The 20,092-nt window shown below is 40.5% G+C and overlaps 1 protein-coding gene across 2 annotated transcripts in view; it reads right to left on the bottom strand.

Annotated features, from left to right (window-relative positions):
* Positions 1-20,092, bottom strand: part of gna12a (guanine nucleotide binding protein (G protein) alpha 12a) — a 109,431-nt gene that overhangs the window by 63,399 nt on the left and 25,940 nt on the right. For both annotated transcript variants that reach the window (XM_063058965.1, XM_063058966.1), the window contains exon 2: positions 7,592-7,807. In XM_063058965.1, coding sequence (XP_062915035.1) covers positions 7,592-7,807 — 216 coding nt within the window. The remainder of the gene's footprint in view (positions 1-7,591; positions 7,808-20,092) is intronic.

Here is a 20,092-nt window from a genome sequence, read left to right as displayed (position 1 = left end):
TAAAATGGAAATTACAGGCTGCAAGTGATCACAGTTCAGGAGAAGTATATTTAAAAGAAGAAGAGTATCTTGTTGTTTCATGAGCTGTCGGCAGGATGTGGCTGTTGGTCACTGGCACCATCTTGTCCTTCACACCAAGAATTAACCTTCTGAAAGCAGCCAATAACCAACTTTGCCAATCAGATGCCAAGTCAATGTTCAAGAGGTGTTAAAATAAGATTAGGATTTCCTAAGAATAGCACTAAGGTGACAAAATTGTAGTGAAGAGTCATACACAAATTTGGGTGCTGGATGATTTGAAGGGCTAATTTCAGTTTTGGGGTGATAGAGGATACAAAATCTTAGAGAATGGGGTTATAATTTTTAAGTTATAAATACCAGCAGTTACACATGGAATTGATAACATCTCCCTTTGTGGACATCAGGGAGCTCAAAGTTTCGTTCATGGGCAAAAGGAAATAAACAAGTTTCAAACTTCCTATTTACTGCAGTCTTGCTAATCATATTCCACCACTATACTTCAGAGAATTAGCTGCCCAGGAGACAAACATCCAACAATTCCTCAGCAATTACAGTAGGAATCCGTCTAATGAACTTTATTCAAGTTAACTTGGTGCAGACCTAGTATTAATGCCGATGAAAAATGGATGCAAGGGAGAAAGGCAAATTCAAGTCATTTGCATTAGGACTTCAATTTTTAAATGTTGTTTTCTGCTTTACAGCAATTTGTATTTTCAATTCAATATTATTTTAGTAACTTGACTGTTTCTACATTTCCGACTGTTTCCATCAAACTTTGACAGTTTTGATAACCCACTGAGACAGAAGAGTGGCCCTTTCTGCATTCATATTAAGAGCACGTTCAGGGCCTACCATGTAACACCATGCCCCCCAACCCTCCAAAGGGCCCATGCCTATGGAAGCCTCTCCACCAAGCTTGAGCAGTTTCAACGAGGAAGCTTTTGTGAGATGATTCACTCAAGCTAAGTGCAGATGTCTTGCACGGATGAGTGATAAATGTCAGCTGCTTGGCTGAAACCAGGGTAAAGAGGTTAATAAATTTTTCCTCATTGCAGATATACTTACAAGAGTACATGCTTAAAGGGTTGAAGCTTTAGATGGGATCTGAAGAAGAGTTCTTCTTTCCCCACTTAGTGTTTGTCTGGAATAAATTGCCTCCAGACTGCCCGCAGCATAACACACCATCCGCTTTCTACTATTATCCATATCGTATTGCTCTACAAATACTTGATATAATTTTTTTATTTGAATTACCCTTGCACTAGGCATAATTAAACCAATAGAATATATTGTATCCAATCATTAATACCACAGGACTTTAAAATTAATAACAGCTTGTAAAATGCTTCACAAAATTGAACGAGAGAATTTGTGTCACATTGGATTTCTACAAGTCAGATCATCCATAACTTTGTGAGCCCCTGTCTATGGATGAGCACTTGAATTCCCAAAGCACATTAAACTTTGGGCCAAGAACTGGGGGAAAAAAACCAAACAGGATTCGTATAGATGGGTTTTTCTTGATAGTGGGTATAGAATCAGTGGGCTGAATGGCCAGTTTCCAAGTTGTCTCGAACTCTGGATCTCTCAAGCATGCCAGTTGTGAAGTATTTTTGTACATTCATATTGCAGAAGAATTGTTATAAACACTTATGTTAATATAAGGACATCCATGGTACAGCACTAAAGATAACAATCATCGAGATGGGCTTCTGCAAAAAGGGATTTTCTTCAATTTTCAGTGGCATTTCATAGAGGTGAAAATTTCATAAAAAGTCCAAAGCTGTGTGCTGCAAGAACTTATTCACATGTAGAAAACCACTACACTCTTGATTAGACAAAACTTTGTGTACAGAAATGATTTTTTTTTAAAACGGAGAAATAGTTAAAGATAGAGGATAAAAAAAACACCCCCCCCCATAAAAGTTTAGTGCGCACATTTTCTTGCCATGTACTAGTAAACCAAACACAATCAGGAAAGTCCCAGATTGAAAACTTGATCTGTGCCAAGTTACAAATTAAGTCTCTTGCTTGCTGCAGTACAGCTGGCAAAAATCCTCATAGCTCATCAATGCTTCAACTTAGGACAAGCCACAAGGAGGCATCCTTGGTGTGTGGGAAGAAACATAGTCTAGACAGTTTCCCTTCCCTCCAAATTTATTAATAGAAGAGACTTAGTGCAAGGATCAGTGAAGACTTGGAATCTAACTTTGGTTGCCAGTCCAGGATCCAACATTCTAGAAGACCACTGCACTTGGCATCATGCACTGCTACAGTCTATTATTCCTTCAATAGTGGCACTTTTGAATTCTAAAGGTTAAAATAAATGCTAACATAATCAAGAATAATACTGTATTAATCAATTGCTTAAATATAACAAGAGACCAACAGCACTTGGCAATACTTGGAACTATGAGAATATTCTGCTCTTAACCAAAATGCACAACCAAAGTATAATGACAAAACATGACAATAACAATTCTATTTTAAATTATCTATTAAACATTCACTAAAAGCAGTTCACATGCAAACCCATCCACTTAACCACCTTTGGCTGCTTTGTAACTCCAAAAATAAACTAATTGAAAAGGAAACAGGAGGTGGGAATGCAAGTATAACTTTGCTTTTTTATTTTCAGTGAAGTGTGCACATATGACATGGTGGCGTAATGATGTATGACATTTACGTACTTTTACATATAACCCACAATGTATTATACCCGTGAAAAGAATGCTTAAACAAATTTACAATATTATTCAAATATTAAATACACACCACAGCTCCCTGCTTTGGGCACCTTTCTTCTTTTCTCAGCTTTTCTCTCTGGATCTACTTCAATCCTTGCTTTTCTCCAGGTCCCAGTTTTTTTTTAATAAACTCTCCAACACCTTTATCTTTCCCTTGCATTCTTTTTTCTTCTTCAACTTTCTTGAGCATCTCTAAATTTGCCAATTGAGAAATTAGGTCTTATTTATCCTCTTCCATTCCCATCACACTTGCATGTCATCCTCTTTCTTTTCCTTTTTTCTAGGATGTGCATCTTGATCTTGAGAAGGTGGATTTAGTTCAGTGAAGTATTCTTTTATTAATCCTTCTATTGCTCCCTTTACAATCTGATATTTCCTTTTGGTTTCATGATCCACAACATTTGACGAATCCTATTTTCTTATCTCCATTGGCTTTTTGACTTTCCATTCACCCAGCTGGACTTTGATCCTGGCATCTACTTTTACAAGCAGCTTTTTGTCTCCTACTTGAAGTTCATGCATGCAGCTTAATAAATGCAGAACAGATTCTGGTTCTTTACATTCACCAAATGTTTGCAGCTTTTCTGAAGCTTCTTGAACTCTCTTCCAGATTAATACCAAGCCTGATTAACATATCAAAAGCTTTCTCAGATATGTCACCTACAAAAACCACTGTAGTCAGACCACTGCTTTCATCACGTCCGTATTCCTACTGAGCATCATGGCCCTATCTTGGTCCAATATGCCTTCCAATCAGAAGTACAGAGGTTGGTACCCACACTTACTTGTCCCCTGAAGGGCAATAGGTCATGGTGTAATGTAAAGGGATGGTTTACTTGCTGGTCAAAAGCCACTTCCACCATGCCAGTCATTGATTAGTCAATTTGAAGGATGCAGCAGCTCTATTCCATCGGTTGCCTTGTGTGCCATGGCACCAGTCAATGGATCTGGGCTCCTCAGGGGTACAAGAATAGCACGTGCAAGAGACTGGCTGTCTTTCCTCTGTTTCCAAGGGCTCATCTTCACATTGGGGCCACGACCCATGCTGAAGAATCATTGGGAAAGTATACTGCAGTTATAGGAGGGGCCATGTGCACACTTGGCCATGCATCTGTTTTTTGAATGTTTAATTTTGTAGTTGTGTAACTTGGGGAGAATTAATGAAGTACCTGTTGAGTTTGAAGTATTACTGAATGTTTAGTGTTGTGGATTTCGCAACTTAGTTGGTTTAGATATCTGGCTGAATGTTTTACTGTTTGTCTCTAAGTAAATGGTCAATGTCCTTATTTGTAATCTGTGTCTTCTGTCTCACTTACCAAACCCATGAACCTCCTTCATAACACAAGCTGTTATGGCATTATCCAACACCTTTCTTAATTCATTTTCTGTTGACTATTGCAGGGGTGTGGCATGCAAATGGCAAATGGATCTCCAATCAAGTTGTTACTGTCTCAGCCAACCATACCGCTACAATGTTGGCCCTCCTGATTTTACCACATACAAGCCCAATGTGGCTTGTTGGTTGTTGCATTTCACTGTTAGGAATGTCATTCCCACAGAAATTAGCTTTTCTGCAGTATAATTTCTTAGTTGGATATCTGCAGCGCTCAGTTCAGCATCTTAAAAATTCCTTTCAAACTAATTTTGTGGGATGACTGAAACAACCAAACCAGTGTTCAATTCCATTTTAGTTAATTGGCCGTTCACTTCTGGTATAAGACATATTGCTTGTTTATTCAACCAACACATATAAAAGTTGCTGGTGAACGCAGCAGGCCAGGCAGCATCTCTAGGAAGAGGTGCAGTCGACATTTCAGGCCGAGACCCTTCGTCAGGACTCAGGACTCGTTGTTTGTTGTTTGCTTGTTTATTGTTAGTTTTTACATTATAGATCTCAAGGCTACACTGTCCTGTGGAACTCTCATTATTATCAGATTTTCCTTTAACAGCATGCAGATTAGTGCTCTTTTTGAAACTCCATATTGACTTTTTAATCTTTCTCTTCCCTGTGCAGTCCATCTATTTTTGTCTGCCCGACGTGCTCTTTGCACATGACCTGCTTTATTGCATTTTCTGCAAGGTTTGCCTTTAAACCTGCATTGGTCTAGTGCAGGGGTCCCCAACCTTTTTTGCAATGCAGACCAGCCGACCCGGGGGCGGGGGGTAGGGTTGCCAACGGACAAGAGTAGCAGTCAAATACGTTGCGTTTACCTTGAGAAAGACTACAATGACCATGAAGCCTTGCATGCGCACCAGTGCGCATGCGTGTACGTGCTGATTTTTTTTACAAATCGTTTTTGGCGATTCTGTTCGGGAGTTTGGGGGGGGGTGCGGTTCATCACAACCGGAATATAGGTGATAAGTGGCTAATACACTCAATTTTGTTTCTAAAAGGGTTTATCTAACGAATTTATTATTAAACACACAGCACACATTTTCCTCGCATGAATATAGTGGTAAGTCAATTATCAGGGGAGGACAGGGGAGCTTGAAGTAAGTATTGAACGAACTTCCAGTAGAAGTGGTAGAGGCAGGTTTGATATTATCATTTAAAGAAAAATTGAATAGGTATATGGACAGGAAAGGAATGGAGGGTTATGGGCTGAGTGCAAGTCGGTGGGACTAGGTGAGAGTAGTGTTCGGCACAGACTAGAAGGGCCGAGATGGCCTGTTTCCGTGCTGTAATTGTTATATGGTTATACAAGTCAATAGCATCATAACATTTTAAGTAATGTTTGGATATTAAACACACAGCACATATTCTCCCCATATGAACATATAAAATCATTGCAACACACCAATATCGCTGAATCAGTGGGAGCTCTGGGCTTGTTTCCCTGCAACATCGAGGGGTGATGGGAGACAGCGATACTCGAACAGGCTTTCTTATGTCCAGTCTATTCCACAATTTAGTTTTCATTGCATTCATTGCAGAGATATGTTGGAAATGGAAGCAACGGTTTCAGTGCTTTCGCGGCTATCTCAGGATATTTAGCCTTGACTTTGGTCCGGAATGCCGGCAGAGATGTTATGTCAAACATACTTTTCAGCCCGCCGTCATTTGCAAGTTCGAGGAGTTGAACTCCTTCCAGCGCTGACATGGATGACGCGTAGGTAATGACCTCGCGTGTGTTCAAGCTCAACAGTGGCCGTGACAGGGAATGAGGAAAGGTGCAGCTGACTCATATCGCCAAATCATATCGTTTCCTCGCGGCCCGGTGGTTGGGGATGGCTGGTCTAGTGTGAGACCCTGCCACAACAGTAACACAATTTATTAGGCCAGGTAGGCCTCCGTCTAGAGCCTAGATGATGCAATTTTGCTCATGCTCACTTTCATTCCTGATTGCAACTCAACTGTGTCTACCTATTTCCATTGATATGGCTATTACAACTGCTCTTTTAAAATTTGAGTTGCGCTTCAGCTAGGAGCCATTTTAAAATGTTTTTTTGTAAGCTTGCAAAACTAAACACTCTCTCAGTGCATCATTAATCCCATTACTGAACTGTCAATGCTCAGATCATTTTTTCCAATTCAGCCACGCATGCTTAAGTGGTCTCCCTTTTAATTCCACTTATGAAACCCAAAGTGTTCTACAATCAACAACAGTTTTGATTCCAATGCTCTTGCATTTCTTTCACAACATCAGCAAAGCTCATTTCAGCTGGTTTAGTTGAAGCAATTAAACTTTGAAGCAAACTGTGTGTCTTTAAACCTGATGCACTCAGCAATACAGGTACTTGTTTTTCCAACGGCTACTTCAATTACTTTAAAATACAGCTCAATCCACTCCATATACAATATCCAGTTATCTTTTGTGTAATCAAACACATCAACCTTTCCACTGTGGTCAGCCATTTCTGCTTTATTTTAATGATTATTACCACCTGGAATTCACTGCTTATGAACCCATGAACTTGTCCTGTTTCTTGACCATCTCTGCCTGTTACTGAAGATGCATGTGCCGTGCTGCTTGCTTTTTTTTAAAAAAAACTCTAACATTTCTTGCTGCAGTTTAAAACAAAACTCAAATGTCCTCACTGCGCTTCAACAGGTAGACAGTCATCTAAGGTTTATTTCAAACTTCCTTGTGAACACTTATGTTTTACAACTATAAAACACAAAACTAACTGAAAGGGGGAAAAAAGGAGCTGGGAATGAGAGTCTAGCCTTGCTTTTACCTTAATTAGGCTGCACTTATGTGGCGGTGTAATGACGCATGCTATTTATGTTTTTTTTACATATAATCCGCAATGTATTATGTAAACAAAGAATGCTTAAAACCAAAAATACATTGACAATATTACTCAAATACTGAATTATTAAATACATAATATTAGCAAACACAGAATGTTAAGTTAAGGAAATTGACAAGCAATAAAGGCAGAAAAACATAATAAACAGAAACAGATAACTTTAATGAAGGAACTGTTTTGGCTTTTACTTATTTAAAGATCCAATACGGAACAGGCCCTTCTACCCAACCAGCCGCACCACTCAGCAGCCCACTTATCTAACTCAAGCTAAATCACAAGACAGTTTACAATGACCACTCTTTGGACTATGGGAGGAAAACGGAGCCTTACATACAGCACCGGAATTGAACTCTGAAACACCCTGATCTGTAATAACACTGCGCTAACTGCTACACGATTGTGACACTTGACTTATCTGTCAGTTGATGAACGTATTCTTTTTTATAGTGAGGATACTGGAAGACCTTTAACCCAACACTAAATAGGAGAGTATGGGTGAAGGTCATTCAACTGATCTCTCTCCCAAATACTGATCTTCAATGCATTTATCACATTAGGATCGGTCTTACCAGTTGAAATTCTCGCCTTCTGTTGTACGCTTCGTGGATTCCAGAATCTTGCCAGAGGGCTCTCAGTGCTGGCACATATAATTGAAATGTGGCTGGTTCCACTGGCATTCCACATTTGTTTTCAAATGCCATAACAAACATTCCATGCTTTTCATTTTCAGTATTTTCCCAAGGAATGCCCAGCTTGTTTCTTGCATCCACCAAGACCTTCATACCCTAAAAAGGACAGGAATAAATAAAAAAAATCATCATTGCGCCACAATGAGATATTTTTACCTCCACATTGCTTTTTTAAATTCATGACTAGAATGTCAAATTCCAAGACTCGGTCTTCATTTAACTCTGTCGTTGAAAAGATCATTGAAAGGGACAATCCAATGCTATCTTCACCTCCCATGCTATATTGGCCCATGTTCAAAGTTTAAAAGTTAGAATACAAGTGCCAATCAATGCAAACATTGGCTCTAAGTACTCAGGATTAGCTTCCCAATCTCCTCCCTCCATAAAGCACAGGCAATTTCAAATTCTGTTACATATCCCAATATGTGCTTGAAGTCCTACTTGCCCTCACTCAAGCACAAACTCACACAGCTAAGTTCACCTTAAAACTTCTGCATGACCTCACATTCATAATTTCCAGCCTAAAAGCAGAGAATGTATTCATTGCTCTACAACACCGTGCCTTAGTAGTAGCTCAAGGCATCAGTGTGAAGAAATATATTGACAAACATCAAATGGAGCCAAATCTATCTACTCACAGCCCCACCTATCCCCTCTTTCAACAATCAACTATTGTAGAAGTACTATTTTGTCCATCAGATACCCATTGAAGAATACTACTTCAGCAAATCATCCTTCTTCCAACAGGTTATTACATCTATCTTCATAAACCAACCTCACCAAATGTCCATTGAGGCCATCTAAAACCTCCAGTAAAGCATCATTATCCGAATGCCCTGCCTTTGAAAAACAGCTGCTTCCAAATTTGTTTGTTTTTTTTTAAACTTGTGTTCAAATCAGAATGCAAAATGAACAATATCTATTGGTATAGTTACAATTATAGGTTATGAGAAAGGGGAAGCATTCTCTGTTTGCAGGTCTTCATGAGAAAATCTAAAGAATTAAAGCTCCCCAATGAGATATGAGAATTCAGTGATGGCACAGTAGCAAAATAACCCAAAGGCCAGTGTTTAAATCTCAGCTGCAAAATACAAATTCAACTCAATCTGAAATTTCAAAAAAAATGAAACAAGTGAACAAAAAAGCAAGGACTGCTGCAATAAACTCATTTATTCCAGGGGAGGAGAGGAATCGTATTTGGGTCTGCTAACTCGAACCCAGCAAAAGTGGTCAATTCTTTAAAAAAAAAAGGCACTACTGCTTTTGAAATGGTCAATAAACACTGGCTTTGTCAGTGATGACATGATAGAGTTCAACTGAGGCCTTTTCTTAGGTTTGAGTTTGGATAGATGAGCCCAAGACTGATACATTAATGTCATAGAGCCTGTACTTTGCAGTATCCCTTATTGGCCCCAGTCCATCAACCACCCATTTACACTAAGCTTACATTTATCCCACATTCCAACATCTCTCTCCAAGTTCTACTGCTCACTTATGCACTCAGAACAATATACAGAGGCCAATTAACCTACCAACCTGAACATCTTTGCATTGTGGGAAGGAGCCCAGGTGGTCACTGGGAGAATGCGCAAATTCCAAATAGATGGCACCCAAGGTCAGGACTGAAATTGGTCTCTAGCACTGTCATGAAATATGCTTTGAAACTTAATGGCACACCCATACATAACATTTATTTATTTTATTTTATTTCAAGTAGATCAGGTACAAAGTTCAAAATATATTTTAATATTGAAGTGTATACTTTATACAACCTTGAGATTAGTCTCCTTAGAGGCATCCACAAAACAAAGAACCACAACAGAACCCATTAAAAGCAAGACTGTCCAAAAGGATGGAGGAATTCACAGAGACAGAACTGTGCAAATAAAAGCAAGCAAATAGCATTGAAAAACTCAAGTTCACAATGCTAGGCATTACTGCAGCCAATCAGTCCAGCACAGAGATGAGCAAACCTCACAGAGCAGTGAGCAAAACCAGCCCGTTTATCACCCAATCCCAACACTGCTACCATTTCAATCTGACCCGGTGGTTAAATCACCCAAACCTCACCTGACCTTTCCAATTCAGCTCGGCTCTTAAACCGATCAAAACCTCCAATCTTTCCTTGCCGCTGCCCACTCAAATTGCCTCCAAATCCACTCCAGCCCAGACAGTCTGCAACTGTCCTGCCCCAGTGAGATTCCAGCCACACAGCAAACAAAAAAAAAAGCCATATTGCACAGGCAATTAAGCTCAACTCTGACAGGGAAACCATAGGCCACTGTTTGCAGCCATCTTAAACCAGAGAAATCATTACTGCCCAAGCTGGCTATGAAAGCAACTACATCCTCTGGCGAGTTTCCAAAACCAACAAGAATCATTGCAAGTTTCAGATGGTGGCTTGGATGGATGGATGTGTGGAAGGCGAGAAGGGTTACAAATATAGATACTGCTGTATTTCACTCCAGCATCCTCATCTGCTGCCCTTTTAAACAAAACAAAAACCACAAAAAGCAGCAGTTCTACAAAACTGATGAATGCAAGGAGTGAAAATCAATGGGGCCTAATGTCACCTCCATTCTGCAAGATACAGCATTAACTAGGAATAAATAGGCATCCATTAGTCTCGTGAGACCATGAATTTGCCCCTTGGAAGGTTTCCAGGATGCAGGCCTGCTTGATTTGGTTCCTCACTTGTTAGGCCAAACATGTATTTCCTTAACTAATACAGTGATTATTCAATCTATCATCCATAAAATTGCTCTGCAGTTGCTCACCCTGGCCACCCCAACATCACTTTTTCCAAAACCTGCAGCCCCTACCAGCAATAATTTATGATGCATGGGAACAGTTCTCCCATCCTCCAAGTTGCACATATTACTGAATTAAACCCAGGCAACAAAATATGACAGTTTCTGAATCCTGGAACTCCCCAAAATGCATTGAGTATACCTCCACGTGGAGACAAAAAATTGTACATGAAGTTAGTTCAATTAGTTCACCAATACCTTCTCAAAAGGTATTTAAGGCATCCGTTAGTCTTGCGGGACCATGGATCTGCACCTGGAAAGTTTTCACTCTCCAGGGCGCAGGCCTGGGCAAGGTTGTATGGAAGACCAGCAGTTGCCCATGTTGCAAGTCGCCCCTCTCCACGACACCAATGTTGTCCAAGGGAAGAGCACTAGGGCCGATACAACAGTGTCGTCGCAGAGCAATGCGTGGTTAAGTGCCTTGCTCAAGGACACAACACGCTGCCTCAGCTGAGGCTTGAACTAGTGACCTTCAGGTCACTAGACCAATACCTTAACCACGTGGCCATGCGCTAACACTAAGAATAACTAGGAATACCTCTATCCTATTGCTTCAGAATATCAAAAAATTTGTGTTTTTAAAAAAAGTGTAAAGTGGTTTATTTCTGCCAGCCAAACAAGGATGTGAATGCATTCATCTTCAATAGTGCCAATGGCATCTTGAAAAAGGCTGAAGTAACCTGGGATGAAACTCATTACCAATCTCAAAATTGACAACCATTTGCCACTGTGCACTAGAAAATTTGAAATAGCTGGCTCCCCTTATCTGCTTCCTCATTTGCTCCAACACAGCTCATACAAAAAAAAAGTATGGAAAATAAATTTTCCTAGACTTGACAGTATGAATTACAGTAATACAGTACAATGGAGTTCAACCTCCCAGCCTTTCCTTTTACAGGAACTATCTTGCAGGCAGAGTTAAGATGGCACTAAACGGCAACTCCTTTGCTTGCATCTTCGGAAACAGCTCTATTTCCATCTTTAATGTCTGTTTTTTCCCTTTCAGGGTTCTTTTGAAGACCATGACCTGGAGTTACAAGCAGACTTCAGTTCTTTGCGGGAATGGGACCCATTCTTGGGGTTTCAGGACCGGCCGTCATTGTTTGGCACACCAAGGGTTTGGCCTGAGAGTCTGACTCAAATTCGAAAGCCTAAGATCTCAGGGCCCTAGAGACGGGCGGATTAGCGTCAGTGTCATGGCAGGAAACTTGTGTGTTGTCAGGGAGGCCGGAAAATCTTTCACTGTGGGCCCAAAGGCCTGAGATCTTTGGGCACAGAGCTTGTAAAAAGCGACGAAATGGACTTTTTAAAACATCGTAAACCAGTGGGTTGTTGTTATGTCTACCCGCTCGCTGTGAAAATGGGGGACACCTCCCTCTCCCTTATTAGGGAGAGAGAGAACCTGTGGTTCATCGAATGCCCATTGAAATGCAATAGTTTTTGGGGTAACCGCAAAGTCTGTGACTTTGCTATCACCTGACATACGCTTGTACTTGGTAGCAGGTGCGCTTTTTTTCTGTTGCGGGGATTGTTGCTTGCTGCCGCTTACGCACAGGAGGGTGAGCTTGGGGGGGCAGGGGATACTTTGGGGTTCTCATGTTTAACTGTCATTCATTCTTTGAAGCACTTCTGTTTTCATGGATGTTTGCGAAGAAAATGCACTTCAGGATGTGTATTATATACATTTCTCTGACATTAAATTAGACCTTTGAAACTTTACTTCAACCCACATTTACTCTACCACTAAAAGGGAATGAATAATCAAGGATTTAATGAAGCTTTTTTTCCCTCCTCCAGTCCTATTGAAGGGTCTCGGCATACTTTTCCATAGATGCTGCCTGACATGCTGAGCTCCTCCAGCATTTTGTGTATGTTGCTTAGATTTCCAGCATCTACATATTTTCTCTTGTTTGTGATTGAATAATGCTGTGGTGTTGCCATCCGCTAATTAATACCTCTGCAACTGCAGAGAAAGCATGTATGGACTAAAGTTTAATGGAAAAACTGAAAACAAGGTCTTGAACAGGATAAAGACACTGAAAATTCAAATGGAACATTTTAAAAGTTGTAAGTTAATATACAAATCAGAACTCATGGTGTGAAGCTGAATCATGGGGTGAGTGCCCATACAATTCAGTCACTGACACCAGTTGGCTCAGCAACTCAAGGTAGAATGTCAAACATTTACCACATCAAACACAAGGACAAAAAAAGTCATCCCGTAATGAAAAAAAGGATAAAACAGTAACGAAAGTATTTAATAGGAAAAGTTGATGTTCAGAATGTTCTACAGAACAACTTCTGCCCATTTCAGCCACTATTGATTTGAAGTAGATTTTAAATCATGGAATTAATTTCCAAATGAAGCCCACTAAAACCAGACACACAAAAGATGATAATTACAACTTTTTTTTTTGCAAATTTCTGCTGGAATTGAAGGAAAAGGGTTTTCTTGATCAGCTATTCTGGATTGGGTGTTGTACAACGAACCAGTATTGATTAGAGAGCTCAAGGTAAAAAAAAAACAAAACACCTTTAGGACCAAATGATCATAATATGATCAAATTCACCCTAAAATTTGATAAGCTAAAGACAGATGTATCAGTACTACAATGGAGAAAAGGAAATTGCAGAGGCATGAAAGAGGAGTTGGCCAGAAATGAATGGAAAAGAACACTGGTAGGGATGACGGTAGAGCAGCAACAGCTAGAATTTCTGGAAGCAATTCAGAAGGCACAAGATATATACATCCGAAAGAGGAAGACGTATTCCATGGCTAACAAGAGAAGTCAAAGCCAACATAAAAGCAGAAGAGATTCCATTTATTCCACTGTAATATGATACATCTTACTTTAGCTTTTCAATTTCCAGGGTAAATTCATTCATAGATGATAACTTGCCCCCAAGAGTTCTTTTACCTTAAGTTCTCTGATCAGTTCTGGTTCACTGCACAACACCAAAACAATAGCTGGTCCCCTAGTGGATTCAACCACGAGCTGCTCGAGAAAGCTTTCATAGGCATTCTAGAAATCCCCCCCTTGGGATGCAGCACCAACCAAATTTCTCTAATCTACCTGCATATTGGAATCCCTCACAACCATTGTAACATTGCCCTTTTGGCATGTGTTTTCTATCTCCCATTGTAATTTGTAGACCACTACACCTACTACTGTTTTGGGGGTCTGTATACAACCCCCATCAGGGATTTTTGTATCCTTGCAATTCCTTGGCTTTATCCACAATGATTCAATTACATGGATTTGAAAGACATTGCTCACTAATGATTTGATTTCATTTTTTAAAACCAGAGCAACGCCATCCCGTCTGCCTTCCTGCCTGACCTTTTGATTCAATGTGTATTCTTGGACATTAAGCTCCCAGCTATCATCTTCTTCTAACCATGATTCAGTAATGACTACAACATTATATTTGCCAATCTGTGACTGTGCCACAAGTTCATCTACCTTATTCCTACCGTGCGTAGTCAAATATGACACCTCCGGTCCTATAATCACCCCTTTCGATTTTGTCCGCCTTTTACATTGCAACTCATCCTTTTGAACTGCAATTTTGCCCCATCACCCCCATGCCAAGTTAGTTTAAACTTTCTCAAACAACTCTAGCCAACCTGCCCGCAAGGATATTGGACCCTCTTGGGTTCAGGTATAACTCGTCCCTTTTGTACAAGCCGTACCTTCCTAAGAGATCGCAATGATCCATAAATCTGGACCCTTGTTCCTCAGCCACACATTCACCCGCCAAATCATCCTATTACTGAAATACCTACGTTCAGTAATTTTCAGTCTGTTTCATCACTTTCGAAAGTTGGGTGACTGCGCTGTAACCGCATTCCACTAAATATGTTGGAAAGGTAATAAAGAATATCTTGACCATTCTCCTTAGTGCAGGATAGAGTTCAGAGATTTCTTTCTACAACATAATGATTTTTTGAAACTCAGCTTCTGCTCAATGTCATTCTGTACTAAGTTCAGTTCGTCCTCTATCCTTTCTGTTAATTCCTCATAACAAATGCTCAGGAATGGATTTATTACCCAATCTGAGACTATCTAAAGATCCTAAAGTCTCTCTGACATGTCTTTATGCAGCTCATCCAGATAGGGACAGTATTCTTGAAGATAATCATCTAGTATTCTTTCTTCTTCTTCCAACTCAAGAGAGGCTTGGAAATTGGAAAAGGTCGCAACAGCCAATGTTGCACTTAAATAACGTTGCACTTAAATAACATTAACTTGAACAAAAATGTGAAGACAACTGATTTGACTTTGATAAGATTCACATAATTTCCTTACAATTGAAGACTGATTCCAATTAACTTGTGTGAATAATTCTGATCACTAAGCAATGCCATGTCTAATATACTCAAGATGATTACTGAATGAAGCAGTCGCTTCAAAAAGTGCATAAAACCATCTCAGGTAGATTACTTTTGAGAGCCATCTGACATATGTGTGCAATAGCAAGCGTTCAAACTGTTAATCACTCTCCATGCAAAGCTCTCGAAATAGTTGCGAATTGAGAGCATGGGACTTGATTTTATTTACCGCTGTGATAACAGTATTTAATGATTTGTGCAGCTGATAACTTCGTTTTTTTTGGAACAAGATGCTGTCTGTGAAATACACGGTGAATGGTAGATATAATAGGTACAGCTTTTCTCAAGAAAATAATAAGCCCACAGCAGGGCCTGATCATTGATAGTGCCCCATCTGTTGCACAAGCAAGAATGTTGGGGAGTGGAATGCCCTTCTCTTTGAAAAATTGCTCAAACTGAAATACTGGCTGCCCCTTTGTATCCGTTTCCAGTCTCCTTGCAAATCACTCTGAACCATGGTTTCATCTTTTAAGAAGTGATTCATTGCCTGGCAACTTTGACTAATCCAACTACAGAGCAAATTCTGTTGTCCTCAGTATACTGCACAGTGCGTCTTCCACATTCTCAGGTATCTGTTTATTCATCGTTGAAAAGTCAAGTCCAGTCAAGTCACTTTTTATTGTCATTTCAAGCATAACTGTTGGTACAGAACATAGTAAAAATGAGACAACGTTTTCCAAGACCATGGTGCTACATGAAACAATACAAAAACTACACTGAACTACACAAGAAAAAAAAACACACAAGAACTACACTAGACTACAGACCTATCCAGGACTGCATAAAGTGCAAAAAACAGTGCAGGCATTACAATAAATAATAAAGACAGTAGGCACATTACAGGGTATAGTAGGTTGGTGTCAAGCCAGGCTCTGGGTATTGAGTCTGATGACTTAGGGGAACAAACTGTTACATAGTCTGGTCGTGACAGCCAGAATGCTTCGGTGCCTTTTTTCAGATGGCAGGAGGAAGAAGAGTTTATATGAGGGGTGCGAGGGGTCCTTCATAATGCTGTTTGCTTTACGGATGCAACATGTGGTGTAAATGTCTGTAATGGCGGGAAGAGAGAACCTGATGATTTTCTCAGCCGACCTCACTATCCACTGCAGGGTCTTGCGATCCGAGATGGTGCAATTTCCAAACCAGGCAGTGATGCAGCTGCTCAGGATGCTCTCAATACAACTGTAGAATGTGGTGAGGATGGGGGGTGGGAAATAGACTTTTCTCAGCCTTCGCAGGAAGTAGAGACGCTGCTGGGCTTTCTTTGCTATGGAGGTGGTGTTGAGGGACCAGGTGAGATTCACCGCCAGGTGAACACCAAGAAATTTGGTGCTCTTAACGATCTCTACAGAGGAGTCGTTGATGTTCAGCGGAGAGTGGTCGCTCCACATCCTCCTGAAGTTAACAACCATCTCTTTTGTTTTGTTTACATTCAGAGACAGTTTGTTGGCTCTGCACCAGTCTGTTAGCCACTGCACCTCCTCTCTGTATGCTGAATCATTGTTCTTGCTGCTGAGACCCACCACGGTCGTGTCATCGGCGAACTTGATGATGTGGTTTGAGTTGTGTGTTACAGCACAGTTGTGGATCAGCAGAGTGAACAGCAGTGGACTGGGCACACAGCCCTGGGGGGGTCCCTGTGCTCAGTGTGATGGTGTCGGAGATGCTGCTTCCAATCCAGATTGACTGAGGTCTCCCCGTCAGGAAGTCTAGGATCCAGTTGCAGAGGGAGGTGTTCAGGCCCAGTAGGCTCAGCTTTCCAATCAGTTTCTGAGGAATGATTGTGTTGAATGCTGAACTGAAGTCTATGAACAGCATTCGAACGTACGTCTTTTTTGCCCAGGTGGAGGGTGATGGCAATGGCATCGTCTGTTGAATGGATGGGACGGTACGCGAACTGCAGGGGGTCCAGTGAGGGGGGCAGTTGTTGCTGAGCGGAATCACTTTAATTGTTTGTTCTGGTGACTTATACAAAACCATACTCAGAACCTCCCTTACTGCTACCAGAATCAGTTCTTCTCCAACTGTCTGGGGCTTCCCAAATTTTGTAGTGAGCAATGAAATGTATGAAGCATGCGAGCCATCAGTGTTTTGTTGTGAGGTGCTGTAATCACATTTTGAAATGTTTTTCCATTTCTGAAATTTTTCACAAAGTGACTGAAAATAAGTCATGTTCATGTTTGCTTTATCTTAGTGTATTCTCTTCAAAATGTTCAAAGAGCCTGGCTGAATTCATTGCCTCATCTGAAAAAGTTTTTTCACAGAACAGGCTGCTGGGTGATGGTATAAATCTACATTTCAAATACTCCGCAGTAAACTATCTACACTTTTTCGTTTGCTATATTTCTGCCATTTTTGTATGGATTAATGAGCATGGCCAATTGCTTATTGTTTAAGTCCAACCTCAAGCACTACAATCCATAAAATGGGAAGTTATGATATCATCATAGATCAGGCAAAACCCGACTCTCTGCCTGAAGATACATAAAGTGGGGCAGCAATATCTCAGTCGGGCTGTGGGCTAGAAAAATGCAGTCAAGACCATTCAAAAGGGCATATTCTGAACCACCCCACTGAATGCCATTACCCTAATTCAGGAATTATATAACAGCATGATTAGAGTATGGGAATCATACTAGTTAACACTGCACTCCAGTCGTAAACGACAATAACATGCGGACCAGTCCCAAAAATAACATGATTTCTTCAGTCCTGTATTTGGCATATTATGATAGCATGCTTCAAGCAAAGTCTAAAGGAGCACTGAGTTAGCAAGAGATGAGCTGATTACTTGATCATGGTAATCAATTATGAGGCACTGAGAATCAAATGCTCCTAAGTTGCTCATTTCTCAAATCAAGCCTGTAATCCCCAAGCTGTCCCCTTGCTACAAAGCACTCCCTCACTGTTCTTTTTAACTTCATCACTCCCTCAGAAACTCCCACTGCCTCTTGGGGGGAGGGGGGGGAGAGAATGACAGTGCCCATTTTAGGAACCACTGTGTTAGATCACAAGACATAGGAGCAGAATTAGGCTATCCAGTTTATTGAGTGGCAAAGCAGACTTAATCAAGGCTGATTTATTCCCCCCCCCCCACAAACCTCATTCTCCTGCCTTCTTCCCGTAACACTTAATACCTTTACTAATTAAAAACCTATCAATGTCTGCTTTAAACATGTCTCCTGCATCTATAAAATGGATCAAATTAAACTTTCTACAAGGTGGTAAGTTCCACATTTTCACTACTTTCTGGTAAAGCTATTTAAAAAAAAATTCTACCTAGACTTCTTGTGATAAATCTCATTGATGGCTTTATTTTATTCCTCTTACTCCCACCCCCAAACATATGAGAAACAATCTTTGTACTTTTTTAAAACACCATCTGAATTTTAAGTCTTTTCTACAAGGTTAATGCTCAGCTCTCCTTACTGTAAAACAGATGGTCGCTGGTCATTTCATGATAGATATGGTTCTACTGTTCCAGCTGCATTCATCCTCCCACCCCCTTTGTTGTACATTTGATATTTCAAAAATACTTGAGTAATCTTGTATATATTGTTTAATTAAGCATTCTTGTTTGTTTAGTTAGTTATGGGTTAGACGCAAAAATGTTAATTGCATACATCATGTGATATGTACGTGCCTCATTGAAAGTAAGCTTGAAGTTACGCCCGTATCTTGGACTCCCCACACCTTCCTTTGAATTAGTTCAATGTTTTGAAGTTACAAAACATAACACCTTTCCTTGGTGCTTCTCTGTACATTTCATAGTAAGCCTTCTAGAATCATTTTTGCTCAGTACTGAATTTTACTCCTCCGCAAATAAAGCTATTAAAAAAAAATCAACATTAATAACCACCATTATGGCCACATAATTTGTAATATTTGTCCTAAATCTACTTTGATTTGTTCAGATTATTTCTCAATACAATTATCATTTTCTTACACAAATGCTTAATCATGCTGAAGTACATTTGGCAATTACATGGCTAGTGTGCAAGTTTGCATACACCATGCATGTGACTTACAATTTCTTGCTGTTTCCCTCAGTTTTGCCTATATTTGGTGGCATTTGTAATTTAGATGTGTTTGGTTCTAAACATCAAAATTGTCAACATAAATTGTAAACAGTGGTACAAGCATCAACAAATGAGTCTCACTTGCCACTATTCCAAACAATTACTATTGCTCCTGACCTGACTTTGCTTACAGCTATTTAATAATTTGTCTGTTCATAACTGAGTGAGCATTCCAAACTTATTAGCATATTGTGTGACATCTTACTGCAGGCTTTTTAGAACCTTGAATAATTGCACGTATATTATTAACTCGATGATTAGGAGCTCAACCATGTTGAAGTGCATATGCCAACTACATACCACAGGCTGAACTCACAGCTTTCAGGCAATTGTGTATCAGATACAATATGGAGATGCATTTCTGCATAAACATGAGGAATTCTGCAGATGCTGGAAATTCAAGCAACACACATCAAAGTTGCTGGTGAACGCAGCAGGCCAGGCAGCATCTCTAGGAAGAGGTACAGTCCACGTTTCAGGCCGAGACCCTTCGTCAGGACTAACTGAAGGAAGAGCTAGTAAAAGATTTGAAAGTGGGAGGGGGAGGGGAGATCCAAAATGATAGGAGAAGACAGGAGGGGGAGGGATGGAGCCAAGAGCTGGACGGTTGATTGGCAAAAGGGATATGAGAGGATCATGGGACAGGAGGCCCAGGGAGAAGGAAGGGGGGGTGGGGGGAGAAACCCAGAGGATGGGCAAGGGGTATAGTCAGAGGGACAGAGGGAGAAAAAGGAGAGAGAGAGAAAGAATGTGTGTATATAAATAAGTAACAGATGGGGTACGAGGGGGAGGTGGGGCATTAGTGGAAGGTAGAGAAGTCAATGTTCATGCCATCAGGTTGGAGGCTACCCAGACGGAATATCAGGTGCTGTTCCTTCAACCTGAGTGTGGCTTCATCTTTACAGTAGAGGAGGCCGTGGATAGACATGTCAGAATGGGAATGGGATGTGGAATTAAAATGTGTGGCCTCTGGGAGATCCTGCTTTCTCTGGCAGACAGAGCGTAGCTGTTCAGCAAAACAATCTCCCAGTCTGCATCCGGTCTCACCAAAAGGCCACATCGGGAGCACTGGACGCAGTATATCACCCCAGCCAACTCA

The sequence above is a fragment of the Mobula hypostoma genome, chromosome 9 (assembly GCF_963921235.1).
Source record: "Mobula hypostoma chromosome 9, sMobHyp1.1, whole genome shotgun sequence".
Lineage (NCBI taxonomy): Eukaryota > Metazoa > Chordata > Chondrichthyes > Myliobatiformes > Myliobatidae > Mobula > Mobula hypostoma.
Note: the sequence above shows the minus strand (reverse complement) of the source record. Positions and strands in the feature narration are given on the sequence as shown.